The following is a 15,399-nucleotide window of genomic DNA, read 5'->3' as shown; positions in this document are numbered from 1 at the left end:
CATGCATGTGTGACAATGTTCTGAGTGGCAGGACAGATGGCAGTAGTCTCTAAGATCTAGTTGTCCTGTTAAAGTCAGCCCCCATTTGAAATGTCATGGTTGAGAGGAAGCTCTGCAGCCATGACTTAAAAGCAATGCACCCCAGCTCTGCTACGTGCTAGTTCCATGGCCTTGGACAAGTCACTTAATTTCCCGGGGCTCAACTTCTTTGAAGCAGTATAGGAAGTAATTAGGCATATCACTTGAATTCTTACAACATGCTAGAGCCTTGCCTGGCAGGAGGGGCCTAGTATTATCTCCCCTTCACTGGGTTTCATCCCCGAAGAGGAGGAGCTAGGCTTCCCAGCCATATGTCTTCTGTGGTTTTTAAGCACATACATCAGAACTACGGAGGTCAAAATTGCCAGCTACTATTGGAGTCATGGCTGACTTCTGGTGGAGAAGCGTCTCAGAGAATGTTGATCAATAAATAATTGAGAGTCTAATGAAAGCTTACCAGGAAATATACATCACACAAAATTATGTGTGCAGCATTGCAGAGTATCCAGATCATTTTGTGAGTCCCAGGTTATACAGCCCTCTAGTAAAAACATAACCTGTGCCCCATACTCTTAAGGGCAGGCATTTGTGACCTTCGGTGACCTCTTGCCTCTGGACCTCAGTTGGTTCATTTGAGGTATTTCTGTGAAGTCTTGGCATCATGCCTGCACCCAGCCTTTCCACTGATAGCAGGGTTTCACCATAGGAACTGGCATAGGCCTGGCCCTTGTGGCTCATCAATGGGAAAGGTTCTTGGAGAGCAGGCTACTACGGATAGTGCCACTCAGTGTCTGAGGGGAGAAGGCAGTCACTGTACGCTGAAAGCAGTGCAGGCAGAGGTGTCCGTGCTCTGGCACATGTGATTTAAGCATGACACTTGAAGGTGAGCCTCAGCACTAACTGTTAATACAGCCAGGTCAGCATTCCGGAAGGAGCTAGTTCAACGCAGCTCCCCTGGTGCTGTAATGAGCTATAAATTGTTTGACTGCAGTTTCTATGGGTTTAATCTCTCACCTGGTGAACCCTAATAAATCTTACTCTTAAAAATGTAGTCTCACTTGACATGAGGCTGGTTTATAGCTGTGCTTTTGAACATGCTTTCGACCAAGAGCTTCGAGGAAGCTGACTATTCTGTAGGGTCCTTGAGCACAGACCTGAGTGCTGTCCTTCTCTCTTACAGCCCACAAGGAGATACATTCCCAGCAAGTGAAGGAACACAGGACTGCGGTTTTGGATTTCGTTGAAGATTACTTAAAAAGTATTTCATTTTCTTCTAAAGGTCAAATGTGGTATTTCATAGGAGATGCAATTTAGAATAGAGCTTTGCTAGCTGAAGACTGCAGTATCTCATTAGTATTAATGATACCTTCGCCTGAGAAGCCATTTTAAATGTTCTCTGTTCTGGTATTTTCTGCTTCAACAGGAGTATGTAAGCTTTACTCTGAACAAAGAGCCATCCGAGTTAAGCGTGTGGTGGATAAGAAGAGACTGTGAGTATTGCTCTTCCTTCCTCAGTTAAAACAGGGCTAACAGGAATGGCAGCCTGAGCTCCTAAAGCACTGACTCTGTGCACGAAGCCTTCACCGAATGCGGTCTTAGAAGCCGAGGACATACTGTGTACCAGGTGGTGCTGGCCAGTCTGTTAGCCACAGCAGCCCATGAGGCAGATTCTCTTTGTTTTCCTGATCACACTGAGGTTCAGCAGGATTTAAACTCACATGACCCCACAATTTCATAGCAGCTGGACTGGTTGAGCAATTCCTAATTTCTTTTTCGCTTTGTTGGGAGTAGTAGAGAGACAGTCTGGTTGTGAGGTCCATGCTGGCCTCAAAGTCATCATGCAACCTAAACTGGCCATGAACCTATATTTTTTCTGCTTCAGGATTCAGAGTGAGGGAGTTACAGGTATGTGCCACCCACCCAACTTCCCACCCCATTTCTTCATAACCCTATGAGCTGTTTGACTTTGGTCTCTGGCCCCCATACTTCCTTCTCTGAAAGTTTTTCTGCAAAGGGGTTTTCACATTGACCAGCGCTCCCCTATATTGCTGACAATATGACATAATATATTCAATATGCCATGTACACCAAACCCTACTCCCACTCCAATACCCATTTTGGCATGGTGACTGCCAGTTTTCCCTGGGAGGACTCAGGGGAGCAGGTCTGACTCTGGTGTTGTATGATTAGCTGTCACTATTGTAAGGAGACTGGTCATTGGCTCTCACAGTCCCCAGGAGAGACAGGCATGTCTGCTGCACTATCACAGGGAGAGACACGAATAGGCCCCAGCACACAGCGCCTCAGCCTTGCTTCTAAGCAGAAGTTCCCTCTGATGTTAGTCAGATGGGAATTGTACAGCATCAGTCAGCTGCCAGATCGCTGTTCTCCATTATTACCCTGAACAGAAGGCCTTGGAAACCTTGGAATGACTAACTCTTCAGTGTGGCCCAGTTCTCTCCTCTTAGGCTTGTACCTCTCGGGCAGGCCTTGACTTCTGATCATACTGCCTCGGCCTCCCAGATGGTAAGACTGTGGAACTACAGGCTTGTGTTGGCCACCCTGACTTCTTCTGGTCTTTCTTCGTTTTTACATTTAAAGCATACTTATAATTTTATCCTTAATCATATGTCTCCCTTATGCATAGGTCTCACAAAGGCCAAATATGGCAAATTCAAGGCTATAGTGACTGTATCATAGCTTTTGTTTCTAAATCAGTCCCCAGTGACATCTGCTCTGCCAAGCCTATGTGTGACTTTGTCCTAAAGGAGCTTTGCTTTTCTAATGCCCAATTCTTGCTGAATTCTTCATCCATAGAACCTTTCACATAGTCTTCTCTGTCTATCTGGTGGACAAAGTCGTACTCATCTTTCCAGCCCAAATCAAACGTCACCTGACTTATGAAATGTTCCAGCTGTTGCCAGCAGTGTTCTGTCTCCATAGTAGGTTTCCCATGTGTTGTTCACAGCCAGGTGCAGCACACACACTCATGCAGCCACCATTGACTTAAGTCTCCTCAAACACCTCAGCCCGTCCTTTGGGGAGGCCAGTGGGTAGAGTGTGCACAGTTGTCATTGGTGGGTTGTTTCTAGCCAATGTTCTGTTTGGGTTGCTGATGGCTGTCATTAAGAAGTTTGTTTGAGAAGTCCAGCTGCTCGTGTTCTGTGGCACTGCTGTCACTATCTCGCTTATCTGGTGAAGGAAACCATTCTTGTTAAGGTGCAGCTTGCTCACTGTAAAGTCTTAAGAATGCAGATGGGATTATGTGGTAGCTTTTGTTCTTGTAGAGTGGAGATGTCACATCCGTCTACCGGACCAAAGGGCTCTTATTTCAAACTGCCGAAAGTATTTTTAAGCCAGAAGTATTTCCAGCTGACAGCTCTGCTCTTTCCTACAGTGACTATGTTGTCTGCAAATGATAGTGCCATCATTAAAGGTACCTGTTTTCATCTACCCTGGTGGCATTTTGCTTTCTGAGCTGACAGTAGGACCTGTTGCATGTTGCCTCAAGCCAGAGTGGGATAACTCCCTGGGGCATCCCATCTCTCTGCTATTTTCCTACAAGACTACAAGTTTGGAGATGGGAACCTTTTATTCTGACTTTCTGATCACTGCACTGATAGGAGCCTGCTACAAAGTAGATGCTCTTCCATGCGTTCCTGATTGAAGGAGACATCATAGAGTTACAGAGTAACAGCTTACAAACTAGAAATATGTGGGCCTATATTGGATGAGCATTGGCACAAGTGGCCCTATTATATATTCCCAGAGGACTTTATATTTTTTAAAAAATCCTTTTTTATTTTACATACCGACCCCAGTTCCCTCTTCCTCCCCTCTTCCAGCTGCTCCCACCTTCCCCCACCCAACCCCCATTCACTCCTCAGAGAGGGTGAGTTCTCCCATGGGAAGTCAACAAAGTCTGTCACATCATGTTGAGGGAAGACCAAGGTCTCCCCTCCCCCTTCGTTTCTAGACTGAGCAAAGTATCCCTTCATAGGGAATGGGTTCCAGAAAACCAGTTCATACACTAGGAATAAATACTTGTCCCACTTCCAGTGGCCCTACAAACTGCTCAAGCCATACAACTGTCACCCACATTCAGAGGACCTAGTTCAGTCCTTTGCAGGTTCCCCAACTGTCAGTCCAGAGCCAGTGAGCTCCCACTAGCTCGGGTCAGCTGTTTCTATAGATTTCTGCATCATGGTCTTGACCCATTTGTTCATATCACTCCTGCCTCTCTGACTGAACTCTAGGAACTCGGGCAGTGCTTAGCTGTGGATCTCTGCATCTGCTTCCATAAGTTAGTGGATGAAGGTTCTATGGTGACAATTAAGGTAGTCATCAATCTGATTACAGGACAGTTCAGGAACCCTCTCCACTTCTTAGCTGGGGTCATCCTTGCTAGATTCCTGGGAATTTCCCTAGTGACAGGTTTCTTGCTAACCCCATAATGGCCCCTCTATCGAGATACCACTTTACTTGCTCTCCCTCTCTGTCCTTCTCCCAAGTCAGCCATCAGTCAATCCCTCATGTTCTTCTTCCCTCTCCCCTTCTCCTCTCCCCCTCCTCTCCTACCCTCCCTCTACCCCCCATGCTTCCATTTTATTTGGGAGATCTTGTCTATTTCTCATTCCTAGGGGGCTCCATGTATGTCTCTCTTAGGGTCCTCCTGATTTCTCAGCTTCTCTGGGGTTGTGAACTGTAGCCTGGTTATCCTTTGCTTTATGTCTAACATCCACGTATGAGTGAGTACATTCCATGTTTGTTTTCTGGGTCTGGGTTACCTCACTTAGGATGATTTTTTTCTAGCTCCATCCATTGCCTGTAAATTTCAATATATACTTGTTTTTTATTGCTGAGTAGTACTCCATTGTGTAAATGTACCCACATCTTCTTTATCCATTCTTCAGTTGATGGGCATCAAGGTTGCTTCCAGGTTCTGGCTATTACGAATAATGCTGCTATGAACATAATTGAACAAATGTCCTTGTGGTCTGAGTGTGAATCCTTTGGGTATATGCCCAAGAGTGGTATTGCTAGGTCTTGAGGTAGATTGATTCCCAGTTTTCTGAGAAACTGACATACTGATTTCCAAAGTGGCTGTATAAGTTTGCATGCCCACTGTTGAATTAAGGAGCAAGGGGGGGGGGCTGTGTCCTGCTACCCAGCCGCCCGCACGGCTAGTTTTACCCAAAATAATTACACGGAAACTGTATTCTTTTAAACACCACTTGGCCCATTATATCTAGCCTTTTCTCAGCTAACTCTCGCACCTGGACTAGCCCATTTCTTATAATCTGTGTAGCCCACAAGCTGGCTTACCAGGAATGATCTTAACCTGCGTCTGTCTGGAGTGGGAGAATCATGGCGACTCCTGATTCAGCTTCTTTCTCCCAGCATTCTATTCTGTTTTATCCGCCTACCTAAGGGTTGGCCTATCAAATGGGTCTAGGCAGTTTCTTTATTAATAAGAAATCACTCCCACATCATCCCACCAGTAATGGAGGAGTGTTCCTCTTACTCTGTATCCTCTCCAGCATAAGCTATCATCAGTGTTTTTGATCTTAGCCGTTCTGACAGGTGTAAGATGGTATCTCAGACAGATTCAGTGCAATACCCAGCAAAATTCTTCACAGACCTCAAAAGAATGGTACTCAACTTCATATGGAAAAGCAAAAAAGACCCAGGATAGCCTAAACAATCCTGTACAATAAAAGAACTTCTGGAGGCATCACAATCCCTGACTTCAAACTCGACTACAGAGCTACAGTACTGAAAACAGCCTGGTAGTGACATAAGGACAGACAAGAGAACCAGTGGGATGCATATTTAACAAGTGGTGCTGGCATAACTGGGTATCAACATGTAGAAGAATGAAAATGGACCCCTATCTATCCCCATGCACAAAACTCAAGTCCAAATGAATCAAAGACCTCAACATAAAGCCAGCCACACTGAACCTTATAGATGAGAAAGTGGGAAGTACACTTGAACGCATTGGCACAGGGAACCACTTCCTAAATAGAATGCCAGCAGCACATACACTGAGAGAAATAATTAATAAATGGACTTCCTGAAACTGAAAAGCTTCTGTAAGGCAAAGGACATGGTCAACAAGATAAAACGACAGCCTACAGAATAGGAAAAGATCTTCACTAATTCTACATCAGACAGAAGTCTAATCTCCAAAATATACAAAGAACTCAAAAAATTGATCACCAAAAGAACACATAATCTGGTTAAACAAAAAGTGGAGTACAGACTTAAACGGAGAACTCTCAACAGAGGAATCTAAAATGGCTGAAAGACACTTAAGGAAATGTTCAACATCCTTTTTTTTTTTAATGTTCAATATCTTTAGCAATCAGAGAAATACAAATCAAAACAACCCTGAGATTCCATCTTACACCTGTAAGAATGGCCAAGATCAAAAACACTGATGACAACTTATGCTGGAGAGACTGTGGGGGAAAGGGAACACTTGTTTATTGCTGGTGGGAATGCAAGCTGGTAGAGCCACTTTGGAAATCAGTATGTCAGTTTCTAAGAAAATTGGGAAACAACCTTCCTCAAGACTCAGTAATACCACTTTTGGGTATATAGCCAAAGGATGCTCAATCGTGCCAGAAGGACATGTGCTCAACTATGTTCATAGCAGCTTTGTTTGTCATAGCCAGAACCTGGAAACAACCTAAATGCCCCTCAACCAAAGAATGGATAAGGAAAATGTAGGGTGGTGGTGGCGCACGCCTTTAATCCCAGCACTCGGGAGGCAGAGGCAGGCGGATCTCTGTGAGTTCAAGACCAGCCTGGTCGACAAGAGCTAGTTTCAGGACAGGCTCCAAAACCACAGAGAAACCTTGTCTCGAAAAACAAAAAAACAAAAATTCATTTAAAAAAAAAAGGAAAATGTGTTACATTTACACAATGGAGTACTACACAGCAGAAAAAAATAATGACATCTTGAATTTTGCAGGAAAATGGATGGGGCTAGAAAACATTATTTTGAGTGAAGTAACCCAGACAGAGAAAGACAATTATCACATGTACTCACTCATAGGTGGTTTTTAAACATAAAGAAAACCAGCCTAAAAACTACAATCCCAGAGAATTTAGACAACAATGAGGACACTAAGAAACACTTACATAGATCTAATCTACATGGGAAGTAGAAAAAGACAAGATCTCCTGAGAAGATTGGGAGGATGGGGACCTTGGGAGAGGGTTGAAGGGGGAGGGGAGAGACAGGAAAGGGAGCAGAGAAAAATGTAGAGATCAATAAAAATCAATAAAAAAATGATGGAATCTCAGAGTTGTTTTAATTTGCATTTCTCTGATGACTAAGGATGTTGAACATTTTCTTAAGTGTCTTTCAGCCATTTGAGATCCATCTGTTGAGAGTTCTCTGTTTAGGTCTGTACTCCATTGTTTTTATTGGATTATTTGTTCTTTTGATGTCTAGTTTCTTGAGTTCTTTGTATATTTTGGAGATCAGCCCTCTGTAAGATGTGGGGTTGGTGAAGATCTTTTCCCATTCTGTAGGCTGTCGTTTTGTCTTGTTGACCGTGTCTTTTGCCTTACAGAAGCTTCTCTCAGTGTCTGTGCTGCTGGGGTTATATTTAGGAAGTGATCTCCTGTGCCTATACGTTCAAGTGTACTTCCCACTCTCTCTTCTATGAGGTTCAGTGTGGTTGGTTTTATGTTGAGGTCTTTGATCTATTTGCACTTGAGTTTTGTAAAGGATTGTTTTGGCTATCCTGGGATTTTGTTGTTGTTGTTGTTTTCATATGAAGTTGAATATTGTTATTTCAAGGTCTGTGAAGAATTGTGCTGAGATTTTGATGGGAATTGCATTGAGTCTGTAGATTCCAATTTTATTATATTGATCCTACTTTTTTTTTCTTCTTTTTCTCCTCAGATCTCTGGTATTCTGGGTGATTAGAACTGAAGTGGCCAAAGCAAGGCAGTGGTAGTGCACGCCTTTAATCCCAGCACTTGGGAGACAGGGCTGGCGGATCTCTGTGAGCGCAAGGCCAGTCTGGTCTACAAGAGCTAGCTCCAGGACAGGCTCCAAAGCTAGAGAAACCCTGTCTCAAAAAAAAAAAGAAAAAGAAAAAAGAAAAGTAAAGTAGAGATCTGGCGTAGGCAAGAGGAAGTCCCCTTTCGCTGCCAGTGTTAGTCTCCTGTGCATAACAAGGTCAGAGCTGTGCCTCAGGTGGCCTGCCTCAGTGGTCTGATGACACCAAGCTACTCTCTCTCACGTTCAGTGAGACAAAGGCACTGCCTGAGTGCTGCATTCTTGCTCCTCATTGTGTACTGAACATGTGGCAGGTCTGTAATGAGCAGTATGGAACCTGGTACTAGTCTGTGGGCCATGCTGTGAGGAACACTTACTTAAAAAAAAAACAAAAAACACCTTCCCTAGTAAGTGGTAGATGCCCTGTAAATACCTGTTAGGTGAGTGACTGCCTAATGGAGGAAGTGGCTTTAGGTAGAGTCAGCTGACTCCACTGTCCCTGTGCCTCAGAAGCTTCTGTAACTCAAATGCTGCTTTGGAGTAGGGCACTGTGGTATGCACGCTCTGTCCTCTGTGTTGGGAACAACAAACAGAGCATCCCAGAGCGGCCTTCCTCTGTGTTTGCAAAGCGTGCTTCCATGGTTTTTTTTCCTGCAAAACCAAGAAATCTGTCTCTTTCTCTCTTGTTCTTTACAATTTCAAATAAAATCCCAAAGGCTTTTCAAAGTCAGGGACCTGGAAACAGATGTAGCACCTGTGTTGATCACAGGCAGGACTTGGCCTTCACTTTGAGAACTATGTGAAGTAAATCAGGGGATAAACTGATCTTTGTAGTGACTTTCTTAAAAATTGCTTTTATCCCCCTTAGGTTACCTTTAGCTGCCTAATTTGTAATTTCCCGGAGGATTTCAGTAGACATTCTGTGTATGATTAGAATCTGTTTTTATCACCTTAAAAAGCGTTCATCTTTGTCTCTGTCTGCTTCTCTGCAGCCCTTTATTTATTTTACACTGAAAACTGGCACTGCCACACTCCAGACATGAGGGTGATGGGCATTAAATGAAATGTTCAGTCAAGAGGCAGTGCAGCCCGTCCCCTTCCTGAACCAAGCAGTCCTGAGATGAGGAGATGGGGAGGGGTAAAGGTGAGTGCTGTGCTGGGGAGGAGCCCTGCTGTCCAGGGTAGGGTGTCAGGGAGGGCAGCTGTCAGAGAGGCAGTGAGAGGCATGAAAGGATGGGTATATCCTCTCTAGGAGGAGAAGCGGTGCTGGAACTGAGGGTGTCGGCTACACGAGTGATGCAACAGCTGATAGAGAAGGTGCAGCAAGCCAGTTTTCCACTGTATGAGAGAGAGAACAGGCCAGGATGCTTAGACCTTGTGATAGGGTTAGAATGAAAGATACAGTGTGTCACAGTGTTCAGTTTCTATAGCTCAGTCTGGAAGCCCAGTGTTGTTGTGTGACCATGCACAATGTGTGACACACACGCACACACACACACACACACACACACATCTTGGTTTCTAAGTACCGCTTCTAGGTTCTAGGTACCAGGCTTCCTGGAGAAATGGCCTATTCCTAGGCTGGATAAAGAAAAGTGTGAAATGAGCCAAGGACTCACAGAATGGTAGGGTGTGTTGAAGGTCACAGTGGCTAGCTGAGGGGTTTCTGCTGGCTACACTAAGTCAGTGAAAACTAAAGGACAGTGGTAGGTTGTAGTCCACTGCATGAAAGAGGGCGTCAGGATCCATCTGGACAGGAGTAAACTCATGAACAAATGAAAGTCTGGAAGAATTATAATGTCAAGTGTTTCCCCTTGCTTCTTTTGAGGAGCCATAGCCACCACGTCAGTCAAGATGAGCCATGCACATGCTGGCAAATGCCCCAGAAGAGCAGTGGTGCTTCTGTGATCTCTGCCAGCGCATCACCAGGCTTCAGCCACAGGGAGCCAGGCTTAAGTTCAGAGGCATGGTTGGAGTGACTGGCAGAGTATTGTGTATCAAGCACATGGAACTGGAAGAGTATGAAGAAAGCATTCCGAACAGATTTTTAAAAAGCATTAGCAGGCAACATGATGCAGGATTCTGACTTGGACCCTTGTACAGGCTGTTGTTGGTCAAAATGGAATATTCTGAGGAATCAGTAGGACTGAGAGATGGCTGTGCCTTTTCTGATTGTGATGGTTACATCAAGGCACTCTGCCTTTAGGGAATATGTTAAATATTCAGAGGTGAAGGGTATCAGGCTGGAACTTACTCACTGAGGGAATCTTCAGACTTCAAACTTCTCTGTGTGTGATTGTTATACAATAAAATTTAAAACACAGAATACCAGCTCACTCTTGTCACACCACCTAGACTGAAAATGAGGAGAGGGGCAATGGGAACCTCCTACGTGGCTAGGGGAGCAAGTCCACAGGATTATCCATTACAAGTGGCCAGCTATGATAATTCCCTGAAGATAAATGACAAGCTCTTGGTCCCTATGCCTGGAATGTCCTATCTGTCCTTGTGTCTGCCAAAGTCTGACTCTCTGTCAAGATCTTGAGTGATTGCCACCCTGTGAAGTTCCCAGGATTCCATACTCTGGTTCTTGAAAGAATTCCAAAAATATTTGCATTTTATAGCTCTGATGCTGTTGTTTAGTCTTTGCAGTAGAATTCGGGAGGCTATGGAACCTTTAGGAGATGAGGCCTAGCTGGTGGGCAGACCTTAGGAGTTACAGGCCAGCCTTGGCTTCCATCAGTCTCTTTGCTCACAATTGCCACAGGGATGCAATCCACAACCTCATATCCCCACTATCACAGCCATGAGCTGCTTGCAATGCCTCCCTATCATGATAGGTTATATCTGCTGAACTCTGAGCTGGATACTGTCCTGCCCCACAGTTGCTTCTCTGAGGATTCTGTCTCTGCAAGGAGGAAGGCTCTGTCTTAGGAGCTTCTCTGTGAGGCCATGATGCCCCACCCATGGCACTGCAGCAGTAAGTTGTGCCACAGACCATCTGCCACTTTGGTTGTGTGCTGTTGACTCTGCTACTTAAGCATCCCAGTGGAAATGGTGACAACATGAGAACTCTCTGGTAGCCCCTGTTTTACAGATGAGAAATGAGATCAAGAAATGTCAAGATACTTGTCATTTACTATCCAGAGGAAAATATTAAAAATTCTCATTGATGGGTATCTCTTTTTCAGGCTAGTTTGAAAATTGTAAAATGTATCACGCTATTCAATTACTAAATTCCAAAACTAATTTGATCCAAAATATTAAGCAGTATTTTATTTTATAATTATATCAATACACTAATGCTAAATAAGACTAAACCCTGTTTGTTTCTAAAAAGGTTTCTTTTTTTGAGTTTATTTCGCAGTACTGGGATCAAGCCCTGGGCCTTAGGCATGCTCAATGAGCACTGTGCCCCAAACTCTCTTCTTAACACATTTTAAAAGATCATCTGTGCTGCAGTGTTTGTGATTGCTCTCTGTGGCTGAGTAGTATTGTGTTTTGTGAGCACACACCATTGCCTTACCTACTCTCATGTTGGTTGGTATGGGTTTGTTTTTGTTTTGTTTTTTTTTATGTGTGTTGTGACTACTTGCCAGTTTCATGAGATATACCTTTTCCTTTCTCTTTGGTAAGCGCCTCAAAGTGAGTTTGCTCTATGATAGTGAAGACACTCTTAGATTTAATAAGAAACTGTTCTAAGTTTTCCACAGTGATAACAGCATTTTACACACCATTCAGCTATGTGAGGTTTTGATTTATTCTCGTTCTCCCCAGGATATAGTGTGGATCAGATGTATTTAACTCTTCCTGTGGCTGTACAGGATCATCTCACTCATTAATCACCTGTTCTTGTGTTTAGAGATGATTTCTATACTTCTCCAAGAATATCTATTCAAATCCTTCACACTGTGTAATTAAATCATTTGTCTTTTGTTAATTTGTGCAGGGTTTTTTTGTGTCCTGATATAAGGCCTTTGTGAGGTCTCTGCTGCGGACAGTTGTGTGTCGTCCTCCCCCCCCCACACACACACACACATGCTTTGTCTAGTCTGGATGTGATCTGAGTGGCATAGCCCTTATTCTCTTAGTGCTAATTAAAGAGACTTTCTTCATGGAGTTAACACAACATGGGTTCTGGAACTGGGACCTGAAGGTCTTGTCTCAACCTAGCTACTATGTGGCCTCAGTTTCATTCTTTATTTTTTTTAAGAAAGTCAATTAACATATTTAATACTAGTATTGTCTTAGAGAGATGTTTTGGAGTTGGATAAATTTGTCTATATTTATCCTCATAAGGTGCTTAGAGAAATACTTGGTACATCATAGGTGCTTGGCAAACACTAAGTGGTATGTTTAAACCAGATCCAGCCAGCACGAGTTGAATTTATACTTTTACTTACTGTCTGGCTCGCTAACAGCATGGCCTGTGCCATGGATCCTTTCAGCACCCTGCCTGTAATGTTTATATAGGTTTTAGTAGAGCTATTATGATGCCTCTTATTTTATTTTGGTGATTGATTGATTCTTTTAAGAAGATTGATCTTTTGTCTGCACATTGTTACTTAGCTTCTCATAAAACTCCTGGCAGCAATCCTTCTGCATGTTTCCTGTGTGCTGGCATTACAGTCAAACATAGAGTCGAGTCTGCTTGGCCCTAAAGCACAGTATTTTAGAAAGTGTTTGTCCTCTGTTAGCTATTTACTCGTGTTTATAAAACATTGATTCATTCAACATGTTTTTATGGGTCACTGTGTTAGCTCAATTCCCATCACTCTGACAAAATACCCATGACAGTCAACTTAAAAAGAGGTCAGTCATGATGGTGCCTACCTTTAATCTGAACACTTAGGTGACAGAAGCAGGCAAGTCTCTGTGAGTTCAAGGCCACCCTGGTCCCATAGCAAGTTCCAAACTGCCAGGACTACATAGTGAGACCCTGGCTCCAAAAATTAAGATAAAATACAAAGAAGAGTCAGAAGAAGAAAGTTTGCTGGGGTCATGATTTTAGAGGTCTCAGCTTGTGATTACTTGGCCCTAGTGCCACAGTACATGACAGGAGCACATGGCAAAGGGACCCTGTTTGCTTCATGGCAACACAGTTGAAAAACAAAGAAAATAAAAGGGCCAGGAGCCCATTGGCCACATCAAGGACATGTCCCCAATGACCTTTTTTACACTAACTCTACCTCCTAAAGCTTCATTCAGTAAAGCCATCCACTGGACCTCAACAGAGGCCTTTAGAGGACCTCTTTGCAGATCACAACAGACACTGCATGTAGGCACTGGTCCAGCTAAGCAGCATACACAACCCACAGAAACACAGACCCATTCTAAGGAAGAGCAGGAGAGTACTTGCTATGTAAGCTGGGGCCTGGACAGATGGCTTGGGGGTGAAGTGCTTGCTGCACAAGTATAAGGACCTGAGTTCAGATCCCCAGCACCTATGTACAATCTAGGCATGGCAGTGCTCACCTATAACCTATACCAGAACTGGAAGCAGACAGGTAGTTCCTGGGGTTCACTGGCCAGCCAGTTTAGATGAAACAGTGAACAGTTTAGTGTGAGACCGTGTCTCAAATAATAAGTGGAAGCCAGGTATGGTGGCACACACCTTTAATCCCAGCACTCAGGAGGCAGAGATAGGTAGATCTCAGAGTTTGAGGCCAGCCTGGTCTACATAGTGAGTTCCAGGACAGACAGAGCTATCTAATGAGAGCAAGATAGCAACAATAAAAATAAGGTGGAGAGTTCTAGAGGGAAACTCCCAATATTGACCTCCGGCCTCTATGCATGCACATATGGGTGAATGCACACACATGCACAGTTCAACAAGATGGCGTATCAGGTTAAAGCAGTTTCTGCACAAGCCTATAATAACCTGACTTTGAGCCTTTGAACCCATGTTTAAAACCGAAACAAGCAAGCAAACAACAGATGCTCTAGCACACTTCTGTAGTCTCGGTACTCCTGCGGTGAGATGGGAGGTGGAGACAAAATCACCTGACGCTCCCAGAGAAATGAGAGGGGATCCTGCCTCAACAAAGTGGAGAGAGAAGACTTAACTTACAGAAGTTGTCTTCTGACCTCAACATGTGCACTGTGTGCCTGCAGACACTCATGTGCATGTACACTAATGAAAAATAAACAAAATGTAAAAAGAAAGTCCAAGAAGATCTCTATGTAGCAGAGATGAATACGCCCCTGTGAGTAGGGACAGAGTGGTGTGTGAAAGGGTGGGAAGAAAGCTTCCTGGCTCAACAAGCTGTTAAAGACTTATACTTTCATAGCTAAACTATTTCATGATAGTACGTGCATGTGTGTGCGCTCATGCATGTGCACGCACGTGTGTGTGGTTTTGTGTGTGTGTGTCCCATGCATGTGTCTTTGATAACACTTTTGCATTACTGTAAAATTACTGGATTACTGTACCTCCACTTCCTGGTGTGGTGTCTCTAGGACAGCCTCAGCGTGTGTAGATGCTAGGCACCATGCTGTGGCTGAAATGCAGAAGGCAGTGTACCATCAGCATTGTACCTTACAGTAAGATATGAAGTGTCTGTGTGATTCCTGGGCCCCAGTAGAGAGATCAGAGCAAATTAGCGCAAGACACTCATGACCCTTTCTCTTGTCAGAAAGGAATTTGTTTTGGAGGTAAAATAACTGCTAAGTATTTGTATTTAGATCTAAGCTGGAACCTGAGCCAAATACAAAGAGGAAAGAACCCCCGTCTGAGAAAGCCTCACAGAATGCTTCCCAAGACTCTGAAGAAAAGCCTGCTGCCGAAGAGTTGCCAGGTATGAGTCAGGGTAAAGGTTTTGCTCTGCACTTCTTCCTTCTGGCCTGTTGGCAGGAATACAAAGCAGGGAGAGGCACCAGTTCCTGACCGTGGTGTGAGCATAGCTGCCCAAAGCAAAAGAAACATAGAGTAGCAGTGCTCAGTCTGAGTCACACGTTCACCTGGACCTGGGGAGGGTGCTCTCCTTTGCACCATCTGGAGATTGAGGAGGCACTATCCCGGCTGTCTGCTAAACAGGGAAGTCTGCACTGGCAGCAGCCAGCCGCACTGCCCCAGGGTGGAGCATAGTTTCTCATGGGCCTCCACAGCTAGACATGATGCAAGTATGGGTTTGTGTCTCTTGTCATCACAGATACAGTAATGTCCCTGACAGTTCATGCCCAAGAAATGCGGAGTCTCCTTCAAGTCTGAATGGCACAGGCTGCTTCATTATGTGTGCAGTCCACGTGCTTCTGAGTAGGTAGGGATGCATCCCTGCGTACAGCTAACAAGCAAGCTGGTTTCACTGCCTAGCGGTTCACTGAAGCCACAAGGCCTGAAT

General features: G+C 44.3%; 1 protein-coding gene across 2 annotated transcripts in view; it reads left to right on the top strand.

The window, feature by feature from the left end:
- Stx18 (syntaxin 18) overlaps nt 1-15,399 on the top strand; it is a 102,526-nt gene that overhangs the window by 70,896 nt on the left and 16,231 nt on the right. The window contains exons 4-7 of one of the 2 annotated variants that reach the window (XM_075943710.1): nt 1,220-1,297; nt 1,463-1,529; nt 9,185-9,203; nt 14,695-14,856. In XM_075943710.1, coding sequence (XP_075799825.1) covers nt 1,220-1,297; nt 1,463-1,529; nt 9,185-9,203; nt 14,695-14,856 — 326 coding nt within the window. The remainder of the gene's footprint in view (nt 1-1,219; nt 1,298-1,462; nt 1,530-9,184; nt 9,204-14,694; nt 14,857-15,399) is intronic. The other variant, XM_075943709.1, reaches the window with a different exon arrangement.

This window comes from Microtus pennsylvanicus, chromosome 12 (genome assembly GCF_037038515.1).
Source record: "Microtus pennsylvanicus isolate mMicPen1 chromosome 12, mMicPen1.hap1, whole genome shotgun sequence".
NCBI classification, from domain to species: domain Eukaryota; kingdom Metazoa; phylum Chordata; class Mammalia; order Rodentia; family Cricetidae; genus Microtus; species Microtus pennsylvanicus.
The sequence above is the reverse complement of the archived record's forward strand: the minus strand, read 5'-3'. Positions and strand labels throughout refer to the sequence as shown.